This window comes from Symphalangus syndactylus, chromosome 10, assembly GCF_028878055.3.
Source record: "Symphalangus syndactylus isolate Jambi chromosome 10, NHGRI_mSymSyn1-v2.1_pri, whole genome shotgun sequence".
Taxonomy (NCBI): Eukaryota; Metazoa; Chordata; class Mammalia; order Primates; family Hylobatidae; genus Symphalangus; species Symphalangus syndactylus.
Window position 1 is genome coordinate 102,223,535 of NC_072432.2, and position 25,605 is coordinate 102,249,139.

The 25,605-nt window shown below is 41.8% G+C and overlaps 1 protein-coding gene across 7 annotated transcripts in view; it reads left to right on the forward strand.

Moving 5' to 3' along the window:
• STAG1 (STAG1 cohesin complex component) overlaps nt 1-25,605 on the forward strand; it is a 424,583-nt gene that overhangs the window by 328,705 nt on the left and 70,273 nt on the right. For all 7 annotated transcript variants that reach the window (XM_055295322.2, XM_063611315.1, XM_055295321.2 and 4 more), the window contains 5 exons: nt 1,608-1,700; nt 1,795-1,884; nt 2,043-2,246; nt 3,494-3,564; nt 6,681-6,768. In XM_055295322.2, coding sequence (XP_055151297.1) covers nt 1,608-1,700; nt 1,795-1,884; nt 2,043-2,246; nt 3,494-3,564; nt 6,681-6,768 — 546 coding nt within the window. The remainder of the gene's footprint in view (nt 1-1,607; nt 1,701-1,794; nt 1,885-2,042; nt 2,247-3,493; nt 3,565-6,680; nt 6,769-25,605) is intronic.

The window sequence follows — 25,605 nt, forward strand, 5'->3', positions numbered from 1 at the left end:
AAAAAAAAAAAAAAAAAAAAAAAGATCGTTCCATCAAAAGTAGCCATTTCCCTAAAATCAGTATCCTTAGATGTTTCATACATTGTCAAATGAATTTCAAGACTTTTCAGTGTCTTGAATACATTCCTAGACATACATGTAGTTCCCTTAATTGCTTTGTGCAGAGCTAAATACAGTAGTTGGTACATCATTCAAAAGTGATTATTTTATATGCTTAAAAGATTGAACAACAAGGCTGGGCGTGGTGGATCACTTGAGGTCAGGAGTTTGAGACCAGCCTCGTCAACATGGTGAAACCCCATCTCTACAAAAATACAAAAATTAGCCAGGCATGGTGGCACATACCCATAGTCCCAGCTACTCAGGAGGCTGATGCAGGAGAATCACTAGAACCCAGGAGGCAGAGGTTGCAGGGAGCCGAGATCGTGCCACTGCACTCCAGCCTGGGTGACAGAGCAAGACTCTGTCTCAAAAATAAAAATTAAAAAAAAAGACTGAACAATCAAATAGGCAGTGCTATTACTTCTTGCACATATTCTTAAACATTGGGGTTCACATTTATAAAGTGGCAATTTATACTGGAATGTTTCTGTTCTGGAAAACCATTCGACATTGTGATGGCAAATCCCTTCAAGATAATAAAACGCAGAATACTTAGGGAAAATGATTATGTTAAACTGAGCTTACATTTTAATATTTTATTTTTGGAATCACCTGTGGTTTCACAAGTTGGATACAGGCTAAAGTGATGAGCATTATCAGCTTAAATTTGTTCCATGAGCACAAACTATACTCTTTTTTGTTGATTCTTGTGTAACAGATTTATGAGTTTAGTTACAAGGAGACTCAAATGTAAATGAATCCAGAGATATTATTAGTGTATGCTTTAAAAATAAGTGAGAATATATTAGCTTCTGTTGGTATTTAAAAAGCATTACTTTAATAAGTGTGTGTATATTTAACATAGGAATATCACTGTTAACAGACAGATTAAAACTCTAGAAAGATTGGGTATTGATTGGTTTCAGTATTTTAATAATGGTAACTGTGGTTTTATTAATATTTGTATATTTTATTTGACATAAAACAAATAGTAATTCGCCCAAACTTTAGCTGTTTGATAAGGTAGTGGTGCATGATATGTAAAAATTTGCATAAACTTTCTTGTATTTATTTCAATCATTAAGCTTCTCTTAAAATTTGTGGTTATAGCCGGGCGCGGTGGCTCACGCTTGTAATCCCAGCACTTTGGGAGGCCGAGGCGGGTGGATCACGAGGTCAGGAGATCGAGACCACAGTGAAACCCCGTCTCTACTAAAAATACAAAAAATTAGCCGGGCGTGGTGGCGGGCGCCTGTAGTCCCAGCTACTCGGAGAGGCTGAGGCAGGAGAATGGCGTGAACCCGGGAGGCGGAGCTTGCAGTGAGCCGAGATTGCGCCACTGCACTCCAGCCTGGGTGACAGAGCGAGACTCCGTCTCAAAAAAAAAAAAAAAAAAAAAAAAAAAATTTGTGGTTATATTATTTGCCAGTGCTTCATCAATATATGTAACAGTTTGAATTTATAATTTAGCACAACACTCTTCTTCTTTTCTGATTTGTTTCTAGGTGCTAACTGCCAAAGAAAGGAAAACTCAAATTGATGATAGAAACAAATTGACTGAACATTTTATTATTACACTTCCTATGTTACTGTCAAAGGTACAGTTGCATTTACAGTTTTGTTATGTCACTGAGTTTGCTTTCATTCTACAATTAAAGTAGTTACTGTCTTTTTCTTTGCTTCTCCTTCTAGTATTCTGCAGATGCAGAGAAGGTAGCAAACTTGCTACAAATCCCACAGTATTTTGATTTAGAAATCTACAGCACAGGTAGAATGGAAAAGGTAATGATATTATGAAATTGAAATTCAGCTGTTACAGTTTTATTAACTGAATTATTTTCATGTACTCTTATAGGCTTATTTGTTATTTGACAGATGCTAATTTTTTATTTTTTATTGTTAACCTAAATATTACAGTTTTTCTTTTTTTGTCTCCTCAGCATCTGGATGCTTTGTTAAAACAGATTAAGTTTGTTGTGGAGAAACATGTAGAATCAGATGTTCTAGAAGCCTGCAGTAAAACCTATAGCATCTTATGCAGTGAAGAATATACCATCCAGAACAGAGTTGACATAGCTCGAAGCCAGCTGATTGATGAGTTTGTAGATCGATTCAATCATTCTGTGGAAGACCTATTGCAAGAGGTCTGTTCTAAAGTTAATGTGTACATATAATAATATTGACTAAGAATTACTTAAGATAGCTGAGTGTGTAAATCATTTTCATTTTAAAATGAAATTGAGTAGAATTGTCTGCCCCTTCCAAAACTTAGCAACCTTATTACAATTGTGTATTCTATAAAGATCATCCTTGGTTATGCCTTATTTTTATTCTAAAAATCTGTTATAAAAACTAGAATTTCTTTTCTCTTTCAAGAATTTTTTTTTTTTTTTTTTTTGAGACAGAGTCTTGCTTTGTCACCCAGGCTAGAGTGCAGTGGCACGATCTCAGTTCGTTGCTCATCGCAACCTCCGCCTCCCAGGTTCAAGTGATTCTCCTGCCTCAGCCTCTTGAGTAGCTGGGATTACAGGCACCTGTCACCACGCTTGGCTAATTTTTTTTATTTTTAGTAGAAACGGGTTTTCACCATGTTGGCCAGGCTGGTGTCGAACTCCTGATCTCAAGTGATCCGCCCACTTCAGCCTCCCAAAGTGCTGGGATTACAGGCATGAGCCACCGCACCTGGCAAAAAAATCTCTTTAAAAAAGTCTAATTTTTCCTAACTCATTTTCTATTTCTGGGACCTAATTTACATTTTAATATTGCTGAATTATTGTGATGTGCTAATGAATAGAGCATACAAATTAAGTCTGCTTTTAAGGATGCCTTCTTATCAATGGTATGCCCAAGATATCAGCAAGCATCTCCAACTGCTTATTTTCTAATTATTTCTGTGACTTCTTCCTCTTTCCCTCTCTCTCATCAATCTTTATAAGGCAGTCTGGAATTTCCATAGTTCTCTGTGCTCTGATGACCATGTAACTGATTTATAAAAGACTCTTTCCTACTATTGGAACTTACCAGTTTTTTTCAACCATTATTTATGATTTTCCTGGTGATTTTCAAGCTACAAAAGTGACTGACAATCAATAAAATATTGGAAATCATTGAAAACCTTTCAAGTACATTTTTCACTTAGAAATTTTACAGGGTTTTATCTATAGTATTAATCAGAAAACTTTTCAAAGTCATGTTTATCACAACATTTAAAATGCAGAAATTATTTCTAGGTTGTTAGAGTTATGGGTGTTTTTACCTTTTTGCTTATTTGTATTATAGATCTACAATGAATATATGCTAATAATATAATTTAGAAGAATATTTAGGCAATAAGTAGTAATATAATGTGAGTAAAGTTGTGGTAATGATGTGATGTTTCCTTTTTTTATAGGGAGAAGAAGCTGATGATGATGACATTTACAATGTTCTTTCTACATTAAAGCGGTTAACTTCTTTTCACAAGTACGTTATTTTATTTAAAGTAAAGGCAATGAGGTGGCTCATGCCTGTAACCCCAACACTTTGAGAGGCCGAGGTGGGCAGATTGCCTGAGGCCAGGAATTGGAGACCAGCGTGGCGAAACCCCATCTATACAAAAAACACAAAAATTGGGCATGAGAGTGTCCACCTGTGGTCCCAGCTGCTCAGGAAGCTGAGGCAGGAGAAGCAGGAGAATCACTTGAACCCAGGAGATGGGGGTTGTAGTGAGCCGAGATCGTGCCTCTGCACTCTAGCCTGGGCAACAGGCTGTCTCAAAAAATAAATAAATAAAGTAAATGTAGTAACCCAGGTGTGCAGGCACACAGCTATGGTCCCAGCCACTTGGGAGGTTGAGGAAGGAAGATCACTTGAGCCCAGGAGTTCAAGGCTGCACTTGATCATGGCACTGGCCCATGATCGTACCTGTGAATAGCCACTGCACTTCAGCATGGGCAGTATAGTGAGATCTGATCTCAGTAACAACAAAAAGATAAAATAGATTTAGTGAATGACATGTAATAGCCAACATACACTGACTGATTGTTGTGTTTGACATTAATAACAATGGGAATTGTAGGCCTGGTATGATGACTCCCACCTTATAATCCCAGCACTTTGGGAAGCCAAGGGAGATGGATTGCTTGAGCCCCACGAGTTTGAGACCAGCCTGAGCAATAGGCAGACACTATCTCAATTAAAACAAAATAGATGTTTTTTAAAAAATGGGAATTTTAGAGAATATTGAGATATGTTTTTCCTTTATTCAGATTTCTCTAGATGATTATGTTTTGCTATCACTGAATTTTTTTTTTTTTTTTGACAGAGTCTCACTCTGTTGCCCAGACTGGAATGTAGTGGCGCGATCTTGGCTCACTGCAACCTCCGCCTCCCAGGCTTAAGTGATTCTTATGCCTTAGCCTCTCAAGTAGCTGGGACCACAGGTGTACACCACCATGCTCAGCTAATTTTTATATTTTTAATAGAGATGGTTTCACCATGTTGGCCGGGCTGGTCTTGAACTCCTGACCTCAAGCGATCCACCGGCATTCGGCCTCCCAAAGTGCTGGGATTACAGATGTGAGTCACTGTGCCTGGCCTATCATTTAATTACTTAAGGTATAAAATTTATTTACTGTAATGATTTAGCTATCATTTAATGCAATGAATATATACTGTAAAAGTATCAGCCCATGAGTATTTAACAAATTAGACAGGCTTATTTCATCACTAGAGTGCTACAGTATAATTTTCAAATGATAGCTTTTAGAAATCTTGCTCTTAATAAATAAGAAATAAGATTTGGGGCCAGGCATGGTGGCTCATGCCTGTAATCTCAGCACTTTGGGAGGTTAAGATGGGTGGATCACTTGAGCCCAGGGGTTCAAGACCAGCCTGGCCAAGATGGCAAAACCCCATCTCTGCTAAAACAAAATAATAATACAAAAATACAAAAATTAACCGGGCATGGTGGCACACGCCTGTATCCCCAGCTACTCTTGGGGCTGTGGCACGAGAATCGCTGGAACCCAGGAGGCAGAGATTGTAGTGAGCCAAGATTACACTACTGCACCTCAGGGCAACAGAGCAAGACTGTCTTTTAAAAAAAAAAAAAAAAAAAAAGGCTGGGTGCGGTGGCTGAAATTTGTGTTGTCAAATTGTAATTTTCACTTCCATTGTAATGAGATATGCTGGTCTTCTCCATGAAGAAAGGGCAAAAAGAACTTAGTTGTCCAAAGAGAGTTTGAGTATAGCTTTTATACTAATCAGTACTTCAAAATTCAAAATCAGTTTCCAAAATCTAAGCCTTTATATACAAGTAAATTTTTTTTTAGAATTCCCTAGAAAAGCAGACTTTTATTTTCTTTAAAAGAACTGTCATTTGAAAACAGAAGTTACTATTGTCAGAATGACTATTTTTAGTAGTAGTAGAGCTCATGAGAATATAAAAATTTACCGTTATCACATTCATAAGTCCTCAGCCCAAGTAAATAGCTATAGTGCAGTTTTTGAGCTTTCCCATTTTTCCTTTCACCTAGTTTTATCTTTATCTCCATTTTGAGAATACAAATCTCTCTTTTAAAAATACACATGTGGTTATATTTTTAAATTGTAAATGGAGTTCTTTAAAATGTACTTTTAAATAGGCCTGACGCAGTGGCTTGCACCTATAATCCCAGCACTTTGGGACACCATGGCGGGTGGATCTCTTGAGCCCAGGAGTTCAAGACCAGCCTGGCCAACATGGTGAAACCCCATGTCTACAAAAATACAAAAATTAGCCAGGTGTCATGGCACACACCTGTAGTCCCAGCTACTCAGGAGGCTGAGGCATGAGAATGTCTTGAACCCGGGAGGCGGAGGTTGCAGTGAGCCGAGATCTTGCCACTTCACTCCAGCCTGGGCAACAGAGCGAGACCCTGTCTTTAAAAGAAAAAAAAAAGGTACTATTATATATATACAATAAAGGGAGTTTATCCATATATGGAATAGAATATGAGCTTAGCTTGACCATGTGGTAGAAATTTTCAGTTAAATAATGTGAGGTTTTATTTTTGTTGATTTCTTTAATAAATTCATAGAATCATCTCTTTCCTTTTCCTTTCTACCTTTCTTTCAAATTTGAGCATTTCCTTTATAGATCTTTTTCAATTCTGCAAGGAAATAGAAATGAAAAAACTTTTTTTTTTTTTTTTTTTTTTTTTTTTTTTTTTTTTAGACAGTGTCTTGCTCAGTTATCCAGGCTGGAGTGCAGTGGCACATTCTTGACTCACTGCAACCTCCGTGTCCTGGGTTCAAGTGATTCTCCTGCCTCAGCCTCCCGAGTAGCTGGGACTAGTCATGTGCCACCATGCCTAACTAATTTTTTTGTGTGTATTTTTAGTAGAGACAGGGTTTCACCATGTTGGCCAGGCTGGTCTCAAACTCCTGACCTCAAGTGATTTGCCAGCCGCGGCCTCCCAAAGTGCTGGGATTAGAGGCGTGAGCCAGTGTGCCCAGCCGAAATGAAATTATTTTATTCTTCCACTCACCTGAACTGAGCTCACATTTAAATTTCCTTCCATTCTAGAATAAAACAAATGCATTTTTGTTTATTTCAGTGCACATGATCTCACAAAATGGGATCTCTTTGGTAATTGCTACAGATTATTGAAGACTGGAATTGAACATGGAGCCATGCCGGAACAGGTAGGAGTTTATTGGTATTCCTTCTGTATGACTCTAGAAAGTTGTTTTTCTGAAGTCATATGATTATCAGAAGCCTCTTATAGAAAGTAATTGACAATTCATTAGGGCAGCTGCCTCTTTTGAGAGAATTATTGCTGTAGTAATTGAATGTTACTGATAGGTGTATTATATTGGCTTATGTGTTAAGAGTAGAAAAAAACATTTGCTATAACATCGTAAAAATTTTAATGTTAAGGTAGACTTTGCTCTATTAGGAAACATACCATTAATATCTATGGCAGCAATTTTAAAAGGTTCGATAATGAAAATTGATGATGGGTATATTTCAGCCGTGTTCTAGGTATTAATGGTATTAAGCATGGCTTAGTTTTTATATTAGAACCATAGTTAAATTAACATGGCAGCCTTTAATAGACTTTAGAACTTTGTACACTCATATATACAAGTTAGAGTAGAAGGGGCAGGAATTCAACAAACTTTGCCTAATCCGAAAGAGACTTCAGTAGAATAATTACTCTACTTGATTCAGTATGACAAAGGAAGGAAGGAGTTATTTTGTACACTGCAGACATTCATGTAGACCAAAATATCAACTCCATCATTAAGTGTAGGTAATATTTAGGGGTTGTCTCATTCATTTCCATTTGGTAATACAGAATCCTTAGATGATACTTTATTACTCTAAAGCAGTAAGAATTTCAACAGATAAAATAATAATCTTATATTAAAAGTTAATCATGGTCTGGGCACAGTGGCTCTCGCCTATAATTCCAGCCTTTTGGGAGGCCAAGGCAGGGTGGATCACCTGAGGTCAGAAGTTTGAGACCAGCCTGGCCAACATGGTGAAACCCCATCTCTACTAAAAATAAATAAATTAGCCAGATGCAGTGGCATGTGCCTGTAGTCCCCAGCTACTCGGGAGGCTGAGGCTGGAGAAGTGCTTGAACCTGGGAGGCGGAGGTTGCAGTGAGCCAAGATGGTGCCACTGTACTTCAGCCTTGGTGACAGAGTGAGACTCTGTCTCAAAAAAAAAAAAGTTAATTATGAAAACAGTACTTTATTATTGCTGTGATTAATTTATTTAAATTGCATAACGTTAGTCATTTTCTTGATCCCTACAAATGTCCCTGATTATGTTAGGTGTTTTTGTTGTAGTTTGTGAAAAGACTCTAAATATTTTACCCTCTCTTTTTTTAAAATGTATTGCTGACACCAACTTCCCATCCCCTCTTTATCTCAGACCAGCAACCTAAATAAAATTCACTCATATTTTCAAGCCATGCTTCTAAGTTGAAAGTGAAAGAGAGAGTTAAGATATTCTTTTTATCCTTTTCTTTTTTTTTTTTTTGATGCAATTCTTTTATCTGATTTACAGACATTCACTATTTGTCCCCTTAATGTTCTTTTTAACCAACAGCAAGAGGAGGTGAATCTAAGAAAAAATGTCTAGGTCTTGTTCTCTGAGCATCACACCTAGTCCATCAAATTGTTTGGTCCAGGCTTTTTAAGTTTTGTTTTGTTTTTTTTTTTTTATTTTTTTTTTATTAATTTTTTTTGCATACAAAAACAATAAACATTTTCTAAAAATACATACAAACAAAAAGATGTGTATCAAACATATTAGGAAGGTTGCACATGGGAAGTCGGGGAATAGAAATGGGGGTGGGAGTTAAAATAAATGAGAGAGGGACTTTATATGGATCAGTGATAATAACTCAATCCTCTATTTGACAAAGAAGAGGGAGAAGGAAGAGGAAGAAAAAGAAAGTGGGATAAAGGATCAGAAAGGGAGGAAAATAGAAAAAATTAGAGTATGACTCCAGGGTAGACCTGTTTTGTTGTCATTGAGTTGGTTGGTTGGTTTGTCTGTCGTATTCTTCATATTTCGCCAAGTTGGCCAGACTGGTCTCGAACTCCTAGCCCGAAGTGATCAACCCGCCTCGCCCCCCAGAGTGCCGGGACCACAGGCGTGAGCCACCACGTCCAGCGCCCACATTGCTTCTGGCCTCCGTGGTAGACCTCCCAGACGGAGCGGCCAGGCAGAGGAGCTCCTCACTTCTACCCAGACACGGGGTGGCCGGGCAGAGGGGCTCCTCACTTCCCAGACGGGGCGGCCAGGCAGAGACGCTCCTCACTTCTTCCCAGACGATAGGTGGCCGGGCAGAGGCGCTCCTCACTTCCCAGACGATGGGTGGTCGGGCAGAGGCGCTCCCCACTTCCCAGATGATGGGTGGCCGGGCAGAGGCGCTCCTCACTTCCCAGACGATGGGCGGCCGGGCAGAGGCGCTCCTCACCTCCCAGACGATGGGTGGCCGGGCAGAGGCACTCCTCACTTCCCAGATGGGGCAGCCGGGCAGAGGCGCTCCTCACTTTCCAGACGATGGGTGGCCGGGCAGAGGCGCTCCTCACCTCCCAGACGATGGGTGGCCGGGCAGAGGCGCTCCTCACCTCCCAGACGGGGCGGCCGGGCAGAGGCGCTCCTCACTTCTTCCCGGACGGGGCGGCCGGGCAGAGGCGCTCCTCACTTCTTCCCGACGGGGCGGCCGGGCAGAGGCGCTCCTCACTTCTTCCCGGACGGGGCGGCCGGGCAGAGGCGCTCCTCACTTCTTCCCGGACGGGGCGGCCGGGCAGAGGCGCTCCTCACTTCCCAGACGGTGGGTGGCCGGGCAGAGGCGCTCCTCACTTCCCAGACGATGGGTGGCCGGGCAGAGGCGCTCCTCACTTCTTCCCGGACGGGGCGGCCGGGCAGAGGCGCTCCTCACTTCCCAGACGATGGGTGGTCGGGCAGAGGCGCTCCCCACTTCCCAGACGATGGGTGGCCGGGCAGAGGCGCTCCTCACTTCCCAGACGATGGGCGGCCGGGCAGAGGTGCTCCTCACCTCCCAGAAGATGGGTGGCCGGGCAGAGGCACTCCTCACTTCCCAGATGGGGCAGCCGGGCAGAGGCACTCCTCACTTTCCAGACGATGGGTGGCCGGGCAGAGGCGCTCCTCACTTCTTCCCGGACGGGGCGGCCGGGCAGAGGCGCTCCTCACTTCCCAGACAATGGGTGGTCGGACAGAGGCGCTCCCCACTTCCCAGACGATGGGTGGCCGGGCAGAGGCTCTCCTCACTTCCCAGACGATGGGCGGCCGGGCAGAGGCGCTCCTCACCTCCCAGACGATGGGTGGCCGGGCAGAGGCGCTCCTCACTTCCCAGATGGGGCAGCCGGGCAGAGGCACTCCTCACTTTCCAGACGATGGGTGGCCGGGCAGAGGCGCTCCTCACCTCCCAGACGATGGGTGGCCGGGCAGAGGCGCTCCTCACCTCCCAGACGATGGGTGGCCGGGCAGAGGCGCTTCTCACCTCCCAGACGGGGCGGCCGGGCAGAGGCGCTCCTCACTTCTTCCCGGACGGGGTGGCCGGGCAGAGGCGCTCCTCACTTCTTCCTGGACGGGGCGGCCGGGCAGAGGCGCTCCTCACTTCTTCCTGGACGGGGCGGCCGGGCAGAGGCGCTCCTCACTTCTTCCCGGACGGGGCGGCCGGGCAGAGGCGCTCCTCACTTCCCAGACGGTGGGTGGCCGGGCAGAGGCGCTCCTCACTTCCCAGACGATGGGTGGCCGGGCAGAGGCGCTCCTCACTTCTTCCCAGATGGGGCGGCCGGGCAGAGGCGCTCCTCACTTCTTCCCGGATGGGGCGCCCGGGCAGAGGCGCTCGGGCAGAGGCGCTCCTCATTTCTTCCCGGACGGGGCGGCCGGGCAGAGGCGCTCCTCACTTCCCAGATGGGGCGGCCGGGCAGAGGCGCTCCTCACTTCTTCCTGGACGGGGCGGCCGGGCAGAGGCGCTCCTCACTTCTTCCCGGACGGGGCGGCCGGGCAGAGGCATTCCTCACTTCTTCCCGGACGGGGCGGCCGGGCAGAGGCGCTCCTCACTTCTTCCCGGACGGGGCGGCCGGGCAGAGGCGCTCCTCACTTCCTCCAGGACGGGGCGGCCGGGCAGAGGCGCTCCTCACTTCCTCCTGGACGGGGTGGCCGGGCAGAGGCGCTCCTCACTTCCCAGACGGTGGGTGGCCGGGCAGAGGCACTCCTCACTTCCCAGACGATGGGTGGCCGGGCAGAGGCGCTCCTCACTTCTTCCCAGATGGGGCGGCCGGGCAGAGGCGCTCCTCACTTCTTCCCGGATGGGGCGCCCGGGCAGAGGCGCTCGGGCAGAGGCGCTCCTCATTTCTTCCCGGACGGGGCGGCCGGGCAGAGGCGCTCCTCACTTCCCAGATGGGGCGGCCGGGCAGAGGCGCTCCTCACTTCTTCCCGGACGGGGCGGCCGGGCAGAGGCGCTCCTCACTTCCCAGACGGGGCGGCCGGGCAGAGGTGCTCCTCACCTCCCAGACGGGGCGGCCGGGCAGAGGCGCTCCCCACCTTCCAGATGGGGTGGCGGCCCGGCAGGGGCTGCAATCCCAGCACCCTGGCAGGCCAAGGCAGGCGGCCGGGGGGTAGAGGCTGCTGCGAGGCCAGACCACGCCGCCACACTCCAGCCCGGGCAACACCGAGCACTGGGTGAGCGAGACTCCATCTGTAGTCCCAGTACCTCGGGAGGCTGAGGCGGGCAGAGCACTCGGCGTCAGGAGCTGGCGACCAGCGTGGCCAAGATGGCGAATGCGTGCCTGCATCCAAAGGAGAAAAGGCAGGCAGCGGTGGGGCGCGCCGGCAGACCCAGGCAGTCCGCGGCGCGGGCAGCAGAAAGCCGAGTAGATTGTAGCCTGGGCCAGAGAGGGAAAGAAAGAAAGAAAGAAAGAAAGAGAGAGAGAGAGGGAGGGAGGGAGGGAGGGAGGGAGGGAAAGAAAAGAGGAAGGAAGGAAGGAAGCCTTTTTATCCTTTTCTCCATTTTCTCCAGGGAGAGAGTAAGAGTACATCTCTGTTTCATCTACTATGTCAAAATTTTTAGACTTACTATACCATCATTATTGTCCTAGTACTGACTTGTGACGGCTTCACAGTGTTGTCGTCTTTGTTATTTTGGTTTTGTGTTGCTTATGTTCATTGCATATGTCTTATTTCCTCCATTTTTATTGTTGGATAAAAGAGCATACTTATGTGATATTAAAAGTTTTGTGGCTTTAGGGGCTGGGCGTGGTGGCTCATACCTGTAATCCCAGCACTTTGGGAGGACAAGGTGGGTGGATCACAAGGCCAGGAGTTCGAGACCAACCTGGCCAATATGGCAAAACCCCATCTCTACTAAAAAATACAAAAATTAGCCATGCACGGTGGCAGGCACCTGTAGTCCCAGCTACTCGGAGAGGCTGAGGCAGGAGAATGGCGTGAACCCGGGAGGCGGAGCTTGCAGTGAGCCGAGATTGCGCCACTGCACTCCAGCCTGGGTGATGAGCGAGACTCCATCTGAAAAAAAAAAAAAAAAAAAAGTTTTATGGCTTTAACTTTGTTAATTTCTTGAACACATATTTTTAACCATGTGTATGAAGTTTGAGTGCATGACTCAAATATGACTAGATTGTACTCTTGTTCATTTTAGCAGCTCTGAGAAATATCTCTTAAGATACCGTTGAAAATACAGAAATTCCGTATTTAACCACTTCTTTTTTCTTTGAGACCGAGTTTCGCTCTGTCACCCAGGCTGGAGTGCAGTGGCGTGGTCTCAGCGCACTGTGAGCTCCGCTTCCTGGGTTCAAGCGATTCTTCTGCCTCTGCCGCTTGAGTAGCTGCGTCACCACGCTGGGCTAATTTTTGTAGTTTTCGTGGAGACGAGGTTTCCCCATGTTGGCCAGGCTGGTCTTGAACTCCTGACCTCAAGTGACCTGCTTGCCTTGGCTTCCCAAAGTTGGGATTTCAGGCATGAGCCACCGCACCCGGCCCTCAACCACTTCTTAATACAACCATGCAAGCTCACTTTTTAAGTTTCCAACTGTGTACTTACAATAAGAATTCAGAGAAAATACCTTTTAGAGCAGGGATACTAAAGAGCTACCAAAATGTTTATTACTGTTGACCCTCAGTTGTGCTTAATGTTTTGAAGATACCTTAAAACTGTCTAGCTGTTTGGGGAGACTACATTAACTATATGTTTGACTTTTTTTGTTTGTTTATTTTATAATAACCAATTCAACTAGAAGTTCCTAGTTCCTAACTTCACTGAGCATACCTCATTGTGCTTTGCTTTATTGCGTGGTTTTTTTCAAATCGAAGGTTTGTGGCAACCCTGCATCAAGCAAGCCTATCAGTGCCATTTTCCCAGCAGCATATGCTGACTTAGTGTTTCTGTGTCACATTTTGATAAATTTGGTAAATTATTTCAGACTTTTTCATTAGTATTAAATCTGCCATGGTGATTGGTGATCAGTAATCTTTGGTGTTTCTATTGTAATTGTTTTGGGGCACCATGAACTGTACCCACATAAGATGGTGGACTTAATCCATCAATGTTATGTGTGTTTTGACTGCTCCATTGACAGGCCCTTCCCTGATCCCTTTCCCTCGCAGGCCTCCCTATTCCCTGAGACAAAACAATATTGAAATTAGGCCACTTAATAACTCTACAATGTTCCTTAATGTTCAACTGGAACAGTCACAGTTCTCTCATTTTTCGTGAGTGCTAACACAACAGAAGTAATTTTTTACTTTCAACCCTTAATTATTTAAGAAAAAACATTGCATAAGCCTTATGGCTGCCATAGAAAGTGACTCCGTTGATGCATCTGGGCAAGAAAATTGAGAAACTTCTGGGAAGGATTCACCATTCTAGATGCCATTGAGAAATTAGTGATTCATGGGAGGCGGTCCAACTATCAACATTAACAGGAGTTTGGAAGAAGTTGATATCAGTGTTCATGATGACTTTGAGGGGTTAAGACAAGTGGAGGAAGTCACTCAGATGTAGTGGAGATAGCAAGAGAACTAGAATTAGAAGTGGAGCCTGAAAATGTGCCTGAGTTGCTGCAATCTCCTGCTCAAACTTGAAGAGATGAGGAGTTGCTTCTTACGGATGAGCAGTGAAAGAGATGGTATTTACTCCTAGTGAAGATGCTGTGAACATTGTTAAAATGACAACGAAGGATTTAGGATATTACATAAACTTAGTTGATAAAGCAGTGACAAGGGTGGGAGAGGTTTGTCTCCAGTTTTGAAAGAAGGTCTGTGGAGAAAATATTGTCAAACAGTATCACATGCTACAGAGAAATCTTTTATGAAAGGAAGAATCAATTGATGCAGCAAACTTCACTGTCATCTTGAGAAATTGCCATAGTCACCCCAACCTTCAACAACGACCCTGTTAAGTCAGCAGCCATCAACATTTCAAGCAAGACCCTCCACCACTGAAAAAATTATGACTCACTGAAGAGTCAGGTGATCATTAGCATTTTCTAGCAATAAAGTATTATATTTTTTAGTTAAGCTATGTACATTGTTTTTTCAGACATAATGCTATTGCACACTTTTATATGCACTGCGAAACCAAAGGTTTTATGACTTGCTTTATTACAATATTTGCTTTTTTGTGATGGTCTGGGAGTAAACGCGCTATATCCAGGGTACTCCTGTGTATTTGTATATTTTTTCCCCTCCTAGTGATTTATCTTTTATCATATCAGTACTGTTTTAACCATAGCAGTTTTAGAATATGTGGAAGACCAGCCAGGCATGGTGGCGCACACCTGTAATGCAAGCATTTTGGGAGACTGAGGCAGGCAGATCACATAAGGCCAGAAGTTCGAGGCAAGCCTGGCCAATATGGCAAAATGCTGCCTCTACTAAAAATACAAAATTAGCCAGGCATGGTGGCACATGTCTGTAATTTCAGCTACTCGGGAAGCTGAGGCAGGAGAATCGCTTGAACCTGGGAGGCGGAGGTTGCGGTGAGCCGAGATCACGCCACTGCACTCCAGCCTGGGCAACAAGAGCAAAACTCCATCTGAAAAAATAATAATAATAATAATATGTGGCAGACCAAAAAGAAATTACCTATTCTAATAATTTTTTAAAATAAATTTTTTTTAAAAATTATAGAAATGTTACAGAAAATTCACCTAATCCATTTTCAATATTTTCCCACATTTCCACACTTAGACACTATCTGTATGTATATATAATATATATCGTATATGATATATAATATATATATTATATATAATATACATTATATAAATTATATATAATATATAATATGTGATATATATTATATATAATATATATATAATGTGTGTGTTACATACGTTAATATGCATATATAAAATATATATTAGGCCAGGCAAGGTGGCTCACACTTGTAATCCCAGCACTTTGGTAGACCGAGGTGGGTAGATCACTTGAGGTCAGGAGTTCAAGACCAGCCTGGCCTACATGGCAAAACCCTGTCTCTACTAAAAATACAAAAAATTAGCCAGGTGTGGTGGCACGTCCCTGTAATCCCAGCTACTTAGGGGGCTGAGGCACTCGAATCACTTGAACCCAGGAACAGAAGGTTGCAGTGAGCCGAGATTGCGCCACTGCACTCCAGCCTGGGTGATAGAACAAGATTCGGTATCAAAAAAAAAAAAAAAAAAATTTGTCACAACCACCCCAACCTTTAACAATTTTTTTTCAGCCTAGGACCAATGCAGAATAATGCATTGCATGTAGTTGTTACATTTGTTTTTGTCTCCTTTAACCTGGAATTGTTTCTGAGCCTTTTTGTTTCATGACATTTTGAAGAGTATAGACTAGTTATTTTACAGAATGTTCTTACTTGAGTTTTGCCTGATCGGCATGTTTAAATTTTAGTTTCAAATTCTTTGCAGAACTACTACATAAATGATATTTTGTCCTCAATGCATCACATCAGGAGGCACGTGATGTCAGTTTGTTCATTATTCATATTATTAACTCTGATCACTGACTAAAGTGAGGTCTGCCAAGTTTCTCCTGTGTAGTTACCAGTGTCCTTTTTAATTACTGAAGTGAGCTGTAGAAGTATTCTTTAAAACTATGTAATAATCCTGTTTCTTATCAGACTCTGACATAATAGTTTTAGTATCCATTTATGATCCTTACCTGACTCAGTTATTACTGTGAGGGTCACAGAGTAGTGACTAAAATGATGATTTTCTAACTCTGTCATGTATTTTGTATTTCTTAGTTGGCACTCTACTGTAAGGAAGAACTTTCCTTTCTTCATTTATTCATTCACTCACTTTTTACAATTCTGAATTCCTTTAAAAAAATTGGTATCACTGTAGACTCATGGATACCTATTTTATTTCTGTTTTATTTGACAAGTTGTAAATCAGTACTCTTGTTTTTTTATTTTGGTTCTCAAATTGTAGCAGATTTGGCCAGTAGGAGTTCCTTTCAATGCAGTTCCTATGTACGTTAGATTTTGTTTGTTTGTTTGTTTGTTTGTTTGTTTAGACGGAGTCTCGCTGTATCGCCCAGGCCAATATGGCAAAACGCTGTCTCTACTAAAAATACAAAATTAGCTGGGCGTGGTGGTCCATGCCTGTAATCCCAACTACTCAGGAGGCTTTTGTGATCTTGGCTCACTGCAACCTCCACCTCCCGGGTTCAAGCAATTCTCTGCCTCAGCCTCCCAAGTAGCTGGGATTACAGGTGCCCACCACCATGCCCAGCTAATTTTTGTACTGGTAGAGATGGGATTTCACCATCTTGGACAGACTGGTCTTGAACTCCTGACCTGGTGATCCACCCGCCTTGGCCTCCCGAAGTGCTGGGATTACAGGTGTGAGCCACCACGCCTGACCTTTATTATTATAATTTTTTAAGCATTTCCATCCTTTCTGACACATGAATATGTTTCAGGGTCTGCTTATGCCCTTTTCTGTGCTAATGAATTATTTTTAATCTGTGAAAAGTACTAAAAGTGATTGCAGTTCTGTAACAACAATAATCATTAGCTTGTGAAAAGCACACATTTCAGAATTTATTGTAATATCTCTTATACCCACTTTTGTAGAATAAAATCAAGGTATATTTAAATTATTCTGTTTTGTGACTTTGTTACTATTTCTGTGGGTATAGTTTTAAATTTAAATATCATCCCAGATAACCTCTAAGAAAAATAATTATTTTATTTTATTTTTTATTTTTTTCATGAAACCATTTGAAAGATGAAATATTTTCTGGAAAAATAAAATACTAATTTTCTGCTTTATAGTTTGTACATCCCTCAGTAGATTCTAAAAATGGAAAACCAATTGAGCATTTACAGGTGTTTTTGTAAATAGTATTTGCTATAGAACAAAATTGTGCGACTACACCCGTAAAAATGAAGTATAATCATGTATCACTAACTTTGGGCCTCTTAAGTCGTCAGGATAGAAAACTTTTATTTTGCTCTTATATACGAGGTACTATTTTAAGCTCCCCCCTTGCCTGCCCAAGCTGGAGTGCAGTGATGCGATCTCAGCTCACTGCAACCTCCACCTCCTGGGTTCAAACAGTTCTCATGCTTCAGCCTCCCAGGTAGCTGGGATGACAGGTATATGCCACCGTGCCCAGCTAATTTTTGTATTTTCAAGAGATTCTCATGCCTCAGCCTCCCAAATAGCTGGGATGACAGGCATGTGCCACCGACCCCAGCTAACTTTTGTATTTTTAGTAGAGGTGAAATTTCACTATGTTGACCAGGCTGGTCTCAAGCTCCTGACCTCAAGTGATCCACCCACCTTGGCCTCCCAAAGTACTGGGATTACAGGAGGGAGCCACCAGGCTGGTGGATTTTAAGTCTTTTACATTTAAGTCTTTTTAAGTCTTTACATTTGTTTCATTTAAGTCTTTACATATGTTTCATTATTTTTATTTTGTTGATGGTGAAACCAAAGATACTAAATAACTAGCCTTAGGTCACATAGCTATGGCACACCCACTCAAATCCAAATTTTTTAATTTTTTTCATTGTCTCTTCCCATTTTCTGCTACTAATGTGTTGTTTATGGTAGCTTGCACTACTCTTCCACTTTACCCTTGCCTTCTGATGTTGGCCTTAGGGCAAACTTTTTCTTTTCAAACAGAGTCTTGCTCTGTTGCCCAGGCTGAAGTGTAGTGGTGTGATCTCAGCTCACTGCAGGCAACCTCCACTTCCCGGGTTCAAGCAATTCTCCTGTCTCAGCCTCCCAAGTAGCTAGGATTACAGGAGCCCGCCACCACACCAAGATAATTTTTGTGTTTTTAGTAGAGACAAGGTTTCACCATGTTGGCCAGGTTGGTCTTGAACTCCTGACCTCAGGTGATCTGCCTGCCTTGGCCTCCCAGAGTTCTGGGATTCCAGGCATGAGCCACCATGCCCGGCCAGCAAACTCTTATTTTTTGTATTTATCTTTTTTTTTCTTTTTTTTAGACAAGGACTTTCCCTGTTGCACAGATTGGAGGGCAGTGGCACAATCACAGTTCACTGCATCCTCTACCTCCCAGGCCCTCAGCCTCCCAAGGAGCTGGGACCACAGGCCTGCACCACCACACTACAGCTAATTTTTTAAAAGAAATATTTCATAGAGATGGGGGTCTCGCTGTGTTGCCCAGGCTGGTCTGGAATCCTGGGCTCAAATGGGATCCTCCCACCACTGCCAACCAAAATACTGGCATTACAGACATGAGCCACAACACCTAGCTGAATTTATCTTTTTTCAGATATCTTTTTAGGTTGTTTTAATGGCAATTATGGGGAGAGATTAGATGCTACTATTTAATACATCATCATGAACTAGACATGAACACATTCTTCAGACTGAATGTAATGTAGGGGGTGAGTTTCAATGTAGTCACATTTTGGCTGGGCACAGTGACTCACCGCTGTAATCCTAGCACTGTGGGAGGCCAAGGCAGGTGGATGACTTCAGGCCAGGAGTTTGAGACCAGCCTGGGCAACATGGCAAAACCCCATCTATACTAAAAATACAAAAATTAGCTGAGCATAGTGGCGTGCTCCTGTAATCCCAGCTACTCAGGAAGCTAAGATGGGAGGATCGCTTGTACCTGGGAGGCAGAGGTTGCAGTGAGCCAAGATCATGCCACTGCACTCCAGGCTGGGTGAGACTGTCTCAAAGAAAAAAAAAAAGTAGTCACATTTAAACCAATAGTGGTTATTGGTTTTTGGATAGATTGGGACTTACTATATATTTATTTTAATTTGTTTTTTGGAGACGGAGTCTTGCTCTATCACCCGGGCTGGAGAGTAGTGGCGCGATCTTGGTTCACTGCAACCTCCGCCTCCCAGGTTCAACCAATTCTCCTGCCTCTGCTTCCCGAGTAGCTGGGAGTACAGTGCCCGCCACCACGGCCAGCCAATTTTTATATTTTTAATAGAAACAGGGTTTCACCATGTTGGCCAGGCTGGTCTCAAACTCCTGACCTCAGGTGATCCACCCGCCTCAGCCTCCCAAAGTGCTGGGATTACAGGTGTGAGGCACCGCACCTGGCTTGTGACTTACTATTTATGTTATTTATATTGATAGAGTCATGCTATTCTTAGAAGACTACACACTTACTTCCATGACTGAGCTTAGAAATTATTTTAGTTACATACTTCTGATTATTCCTTGATCATACTATATCAAAACCTTTTAGTATTCTTCTATCCATTTTTTATCTGTCTAGACTTCTAAGTCAAAAAGACATGAATCTAGGTTAATGCCTCCCTTTTCTTCATCAGCACATACACTGTACATCCTACTTGCTGTCTACCTTGTCATTATTTACCAAAAATGTATTTGAGTGCCAAGTCCTGAGGATATAATAATGGTGTGCTACAAGCAATCCTTAATCTCATGAGGCTCTTGATTGTTTTTTATAAATTCTACCCTCTGAATATCTTCTTGCCATACTCTTTTAGCCCTACTACCATATCTTTAGTTTAATCCCTTATAGGTTGGTGCAAAAGTAATTGCGGTTTTTGCCATTACTTTTAGTGGCAAAAAAAAAAAAAAACGCAATTACTTTTGTACCAACCTAATATTTCTTTTGTGGATCACATCAGAACCTTTCTGTTTTAGTAACCTCAGTTTCACCCTCTCTCCATTGTAGGTTCTGTTACAGTAACTCTCAACTGTGTGTATCCATGAGAAACTGATAATGTTTTTTAAAAAATACCTGACTACTCTCAAATACTGTTGTATGTATAGATTACTTACCAATCTCTATCAAAATTGAAAGTGGACATACCTTTCTCTGAGGATTTGTGGTTCCAGGAATTTAGATTATAAATATATACTTGGATATGTGTACAGAGACATAGGTGCAAATATGTTCATTGTAGCATTTATGAATATTTAAAATTTAAAACATTCTACATGTTCATCTACAGAGGACCAGTTAAATACAGCAGGATAAAGGATGATGAGAAGATTTATACATACATACATTTAGTTGAAATATATTTTTGGATGTTTCATAAGAAACCATGAACAGTGGCTTTCTCAGTGGAAAACTAGAGGAAGAAAGTTAATTTGAATTGTACACCAGTTATACTGTTGGATATTTTACCATGCATATCTAATGCTTTTTTTTTTTTTTTTTTTTTTTTTTTTGGAAACAGAGTTTTGCTCTGGCACCCAGGCTAGAGTGCAGTGGCGAGATCTCGGCTCACTGCAACCTCCACCTCCTGGGTTCAAGTGATTCCACTGCCTCAGCCTCCTGTCTAATGCTTTTTAAATTAAAATACTGTCCGGTCACAGTGACTCATGCTTGTAATCCCAACACTTTGGGAGGCTGAGGTGGGCAGATCACCTGAAGTCAGGAGTTAGAGACCAGCTTGTCCAACATGATGAAACTCTGTCTCTACTGAAGATAGAAAAATTAGCTCGGCGTGGTGGCATACACCTGTAATCCCAGCTACTTGAGAGGCTGAGGCATGAGAATGACTTGAACCTGGGAGGCAGAGGTTGCAGTAAGCCAAGATCGCACCATTGCACTTCAGTCTGGGTCACAGAGTGAGACTCTGTCTCAAGAAAATAAAAAACAATTATTTAGCAATGAATGCTTGAAAAATGAAATATTATGAAATGTATTATTTACAGTAGTGCCAAAAACATGAAATACTTAGGTATAAATCTAACAAAGTATGTGCAAGATCTGTATGCTGCAAAGTATAAAACATTAATGAAAGAGGCTGGGCACAGTGGCTTACGCCTGTAATCCCAGCACTTTGGGAGGCTGAGGCAGGCAATCACCTGAGGTCAGGAGTTCGAGACCAGCCTGGCCAATATGGCAAAATGCTGTCTTTACTAAAAATACAAAATTAGCCAGGCATGGTGGGACATGCCAGTAATCCCAGCTACTCAGGAGGCTGAGGCAGGAGAATCGCTTGAACCCGGGAGGCCAAGGTTAAGGTGAGCTGAGATTGCGCAACTGCACTCCAGCCTGGGCAACAAGAGCAAAACTCCGTCTCAAAAAAAAAAAAAAAGAGATTGCAAAAAGAGAATATAGTCTCTACACCACACTGTTAATAGATGATTTTTCTTTTTACACTTCCTTGTTTCCAATATTTGGAATTTATATGTAAGCTTGACAGTAAAATTTCAGAGTCTTGAATTGCCAAGGATTAATGTGCATTAGCCTGCTTCATAATCCATTCTTTGGGAAATCTTTTAATTCTTTAATCACAGAAGTTAACCTTTTACTGCTTGAATTTTTTACTTGAGTTTTTCATGCTTCTAATGATATTTTTTATTTTTTTAACTTACGATATAGCATCCTGCTAATAATATAGTACATTGATTGGATAATCAATCCCCCATTTCCTAGAATTTATGAATCTTTTCTCTTTACTCAATTGTTTGCTACTTTATATCACTGAGGATTTGCATCAGTGTTTATGTATTTCTTAATATTTCTTTAAAAATGTTACAGTGAATTTTACTCTGCCATATTATTTTGAATTATTATACAGCAAAATTGACTAATTTTTTATTTATGTACAGTCTTATGAATTTTAATGTGTTTAGATTTTTGTAGTCATCACCATAATCAAGATACAGAAGAGTCTCACCATCCCAGAAGACTTCTTCATACTATCCTTTTATAGTCATATGCTCACCCCAACTGAAGCTCCTGGACATCAGTGATTTGTTTTTCATTACTATAGTTTCATCTTCTAAGATTTCCAAATAAATGAAATCATACAGCATGTAACCATTGAGAGCATGTCTTTCACTGAGCATAATGTCTTCCCGAAAGTAATGTTTTTGAGATTAATTCAAGTTGTGTGAGTCAAAGTTGATTCCTTTTTACTGCTGAGTAATATTCCACTGTGTGGATACTTCAGTTTGCTTTATCTATCCGGCTACTGAAGGACATTGAGTTGTGTCCAGCATTTGGCTATCACAATTAAGTCTGTCATGAACATTTGTATACAAATTTTTGTCTGAATTCATAAGTACTCATTTCTATTAAGTAAATGCCCCAGAGTAAAATTGCTAGGTTTTATGGTAATTGTATATTTAACTTTATTAGAAACTGTCAAACCATTTTCCAGAGTGGCTGTACCATTCTGCATTCCTGCTAACAATGTATGAGCTGCAGTTATTGTGTATCATCATTGGTACTTGATAATTTTTACTTTAGCCATCCTTCTAAGTGTGTAGTGGTACCTCATGCTTTTAACATCTTTTTCCCTTTTTTTTTTTTTTTTTTTTTTTTTTTTTTTTTTTTTTTTTTTTTTTTTTTTTTGAGATAGAGTCTCATTCTGTCGCCCAGGCTGGAGTGCGGTGGCACAATCTGGGATTACAGACACCCGCCACCACACCCAGGTAATTTTTTGTATTTTTAATAGAAACGGGGTTCACCACATTGCCCAGGCTGGTCTTGAACTTGTGGGCTCAAGCTGTCCACCCACCTGGGCCTCCCAATGTGCTGGGATTACAGGCGTGAACCACCACACCTGGCTTAACATATTTTTCCTAATGCTAAAGATGTTGAGGCTGGACGCGGTGTCCCACGTCTGTAATCCCAGCACTTTGAGAGGTTGAGACAGGCGGATCATTTGAGCCCAGGAGTTTGAGACCAGCCTGGCCAACATGGTGAAACCCTGTCTCTACTAAAAATATAAAAATTAGCTGGGCGTGGTAGCACACATCTGTAATCCTAGCTACTCGGAAAGCTGAGGCACAAGAATTCATTGAACCTGGGAGGCGGAGGTTGCAGTGAGCCGAGATCATGCCACTGCACTCCAGCCTGGGCAATAGAGTGAGACTTTGTCTGGAAATAAAAATAAAAAAAAGATGTTTTTTCATGTGTTTATTTATTTGCCAGCCTTATGTCCTCTTTGGGAAAGCCATATTGATTATTTATTTGCATCTAAATGCTCATTTTTTGAAGAGGATGTTAATTGTCACTCATATTAACCCAGTCTAAAAATGATAGATCAGTATTGGCTATCAGACACAATTAAGTTTAGTTCACTCTTTTATCATGCACATGTCCACTAAAAAGTTTGAGCCTCCTTCTATTTAAGGTCTCTTGCCAATAGAAAAATAGAAGAGCCCAGATTTTCCACTGTCATTATGTGGACTTCCAGGATTTTAAACATGTCCTATAGGTGTGGATAATATGCATGTATACACACACACACACACACACACATATGCATAATTATTTTCCTTACTATTATTCTCTAGTCTTAATTCAGACTTTATTTTCCATGTAAACTCAGTTTTCTAAACTTAAACATTCCAGAAGCTTTACATTAATTATAAAATTAATCTTCAAGATGTGCGATATCTGTCATTAGCCACAAGCTGAATGATTCTCACTGATTCAGCCAGCTAGTCAGAGATAAAAAGCTATAGTTCTTTTAAAGAACTATTAAGGAAAGGGACTAATAACAATTTTATTTTGATTTAAGTAGTGCTGTCTGCTATAATCAATTAATTTCAAAATCTGAGTGGCTTAACACATAGAAATTTATTTCTCACACCCATAACCATAAAGTATCATTAGGGGAAGTAGGGTGTTATTGCTCTCCCCAGTCATTCAGGGACCAAAGTTTTCCTGGGGTATTGGTGTCCTGGCAGACAGGAAAAGGTAGAAAGATAGAAAAGGCACTCCTAATTGTTAATTTGCCTAGAAATTTACAATACACATTAGCATTTCCTCCCAGGAACACCATTTCCTCATGGAAACAGGAGGATAGAAAAGGTGGGTTGGAAGAAATTATTAGTCATCAGACTAATAATGACTTGCAGTCATTTGATGATCCTCTCCAGGCTCAGAGCAATGTTAATCCAAGGCAGAAGGAGTATGGTACTCAAGGTTGCAACAGTGGCTTTTGCCTTTTTCAATTTTTTATTCCTTGTTTCTTGTTTCATTTGTCCTCCAGAAAGATGAAGTTACTGAATAATGATTTCTGGACAAGTTAGGATAACATTGCTGGTGTGGGGGACAAAATATCAAAATGGCTAAGAGTGAAGCTTGATAGGAGAAGTTCTAAATTCTCTTTTGGTGTCTGATAAGCTATATTGTTATAGAATTATGTCTGTGAGAAAGCAGAATGTTTCCCAGTCAATAAGAGCAAGCTTTTTATTTTAAGGTAATGCAGTGGAGTCCCTTTAAAAGTAAACTTAAAAGGAATACCAAAGTGTGAAACAGATTAGAATGGAAATTCTATATTTGAAACAGGTAATGGGATGACCAAGTGTCTCTGTTCCCTCATAACCCCTGACAAGAAACTTCTTTAAAACTATGAAACAGCCTGAAATATTTATAGTGTAGGATAATAGAAAAGTAGAAGGAAAGGAAGTGATATTTATAATGAGTAGGACAATGACATAACCAAAATAAAGCAATTCTTCTTCAACATTACTTTTTTCCAGCTTAATTTCCCATTGATTACTATTTATTTATTTATCACTCTTCTAGTAATTTAACAGATAGGGTTGTTTCAAATTCAAGGGGATTTTTAAAATCTTGTCTTTTCCATTCAGACCTCATTATTATTGTACTTAATATTATAATTTAGAATTTACCTTAAGGTATCTCAGGACCATTGAACATCTTCTAGTGTATTAGGGTGATTTTTTTAGCACTAATGTTTATAACTTGACAGTGTTCCAGTAGTCTATTTTCTGCATTCTGACATGAGTCAATCATTTAATTATGTTTAATAAAATCCTAACATCATCTCATTAATGTTGCATCAAAGGCAGTGCACCACTTATTCCTCCAATTCTTTTTTTTCCCTTTTTTTTTTTTTTTTTTTTAAGACAGTCTCACTCTGTCACCCAGGCTGGAGTGCATTGGTGTGATCTTGACTCATAAAACCTCTGCTTCCCAGGTTCAAGTCATTCTCCTGCTTCAGCCTCCTTAGTAACCAGGAATACAGGCACGTGCCACCATGCTTGGCTAATTTTTGTATTTTTAGTAGAGACAGGGTTTTGCCATGTTGGCCAGGCTAGTCTAGAACTCCTGACCTCAGGTGATCCACTCACCTTGGCCTCCCAAAGTGCTGGGATTACAGGCGTGAGCCACTGCACCCAGGACCAGGTCATTCCTCATACCTCCAATTCTTAAGAGTTATTGTCAGTCTCAAATAGGCACATTGGAAGTATCTTTTGCTTGAGTGATCTGAAACCTGAAAATTTATTATTTTTTTTTCTTTTTTAGACAGAGTCTCACTCTGTCACCCAGGCTGGAGTACAGTGGCATGATCTCGACTCACTACAACCTTCGCCTCCTGGGTTAAAGTGATTCTCACGTCTCAGCCTCCAAGTAGCTGAGACGGGCGTGTGCCACCACGCCCGGTAATTTTTTGTATTTTTAGTAGAGACGGGGTTTCACCATCTTGGCCAGGCTGGTCTCGAACTCCTGACCTCAGGTGATCCACCCGCCTCGGCCTCCCAAAATGCTGAGATTACAGATGTGAA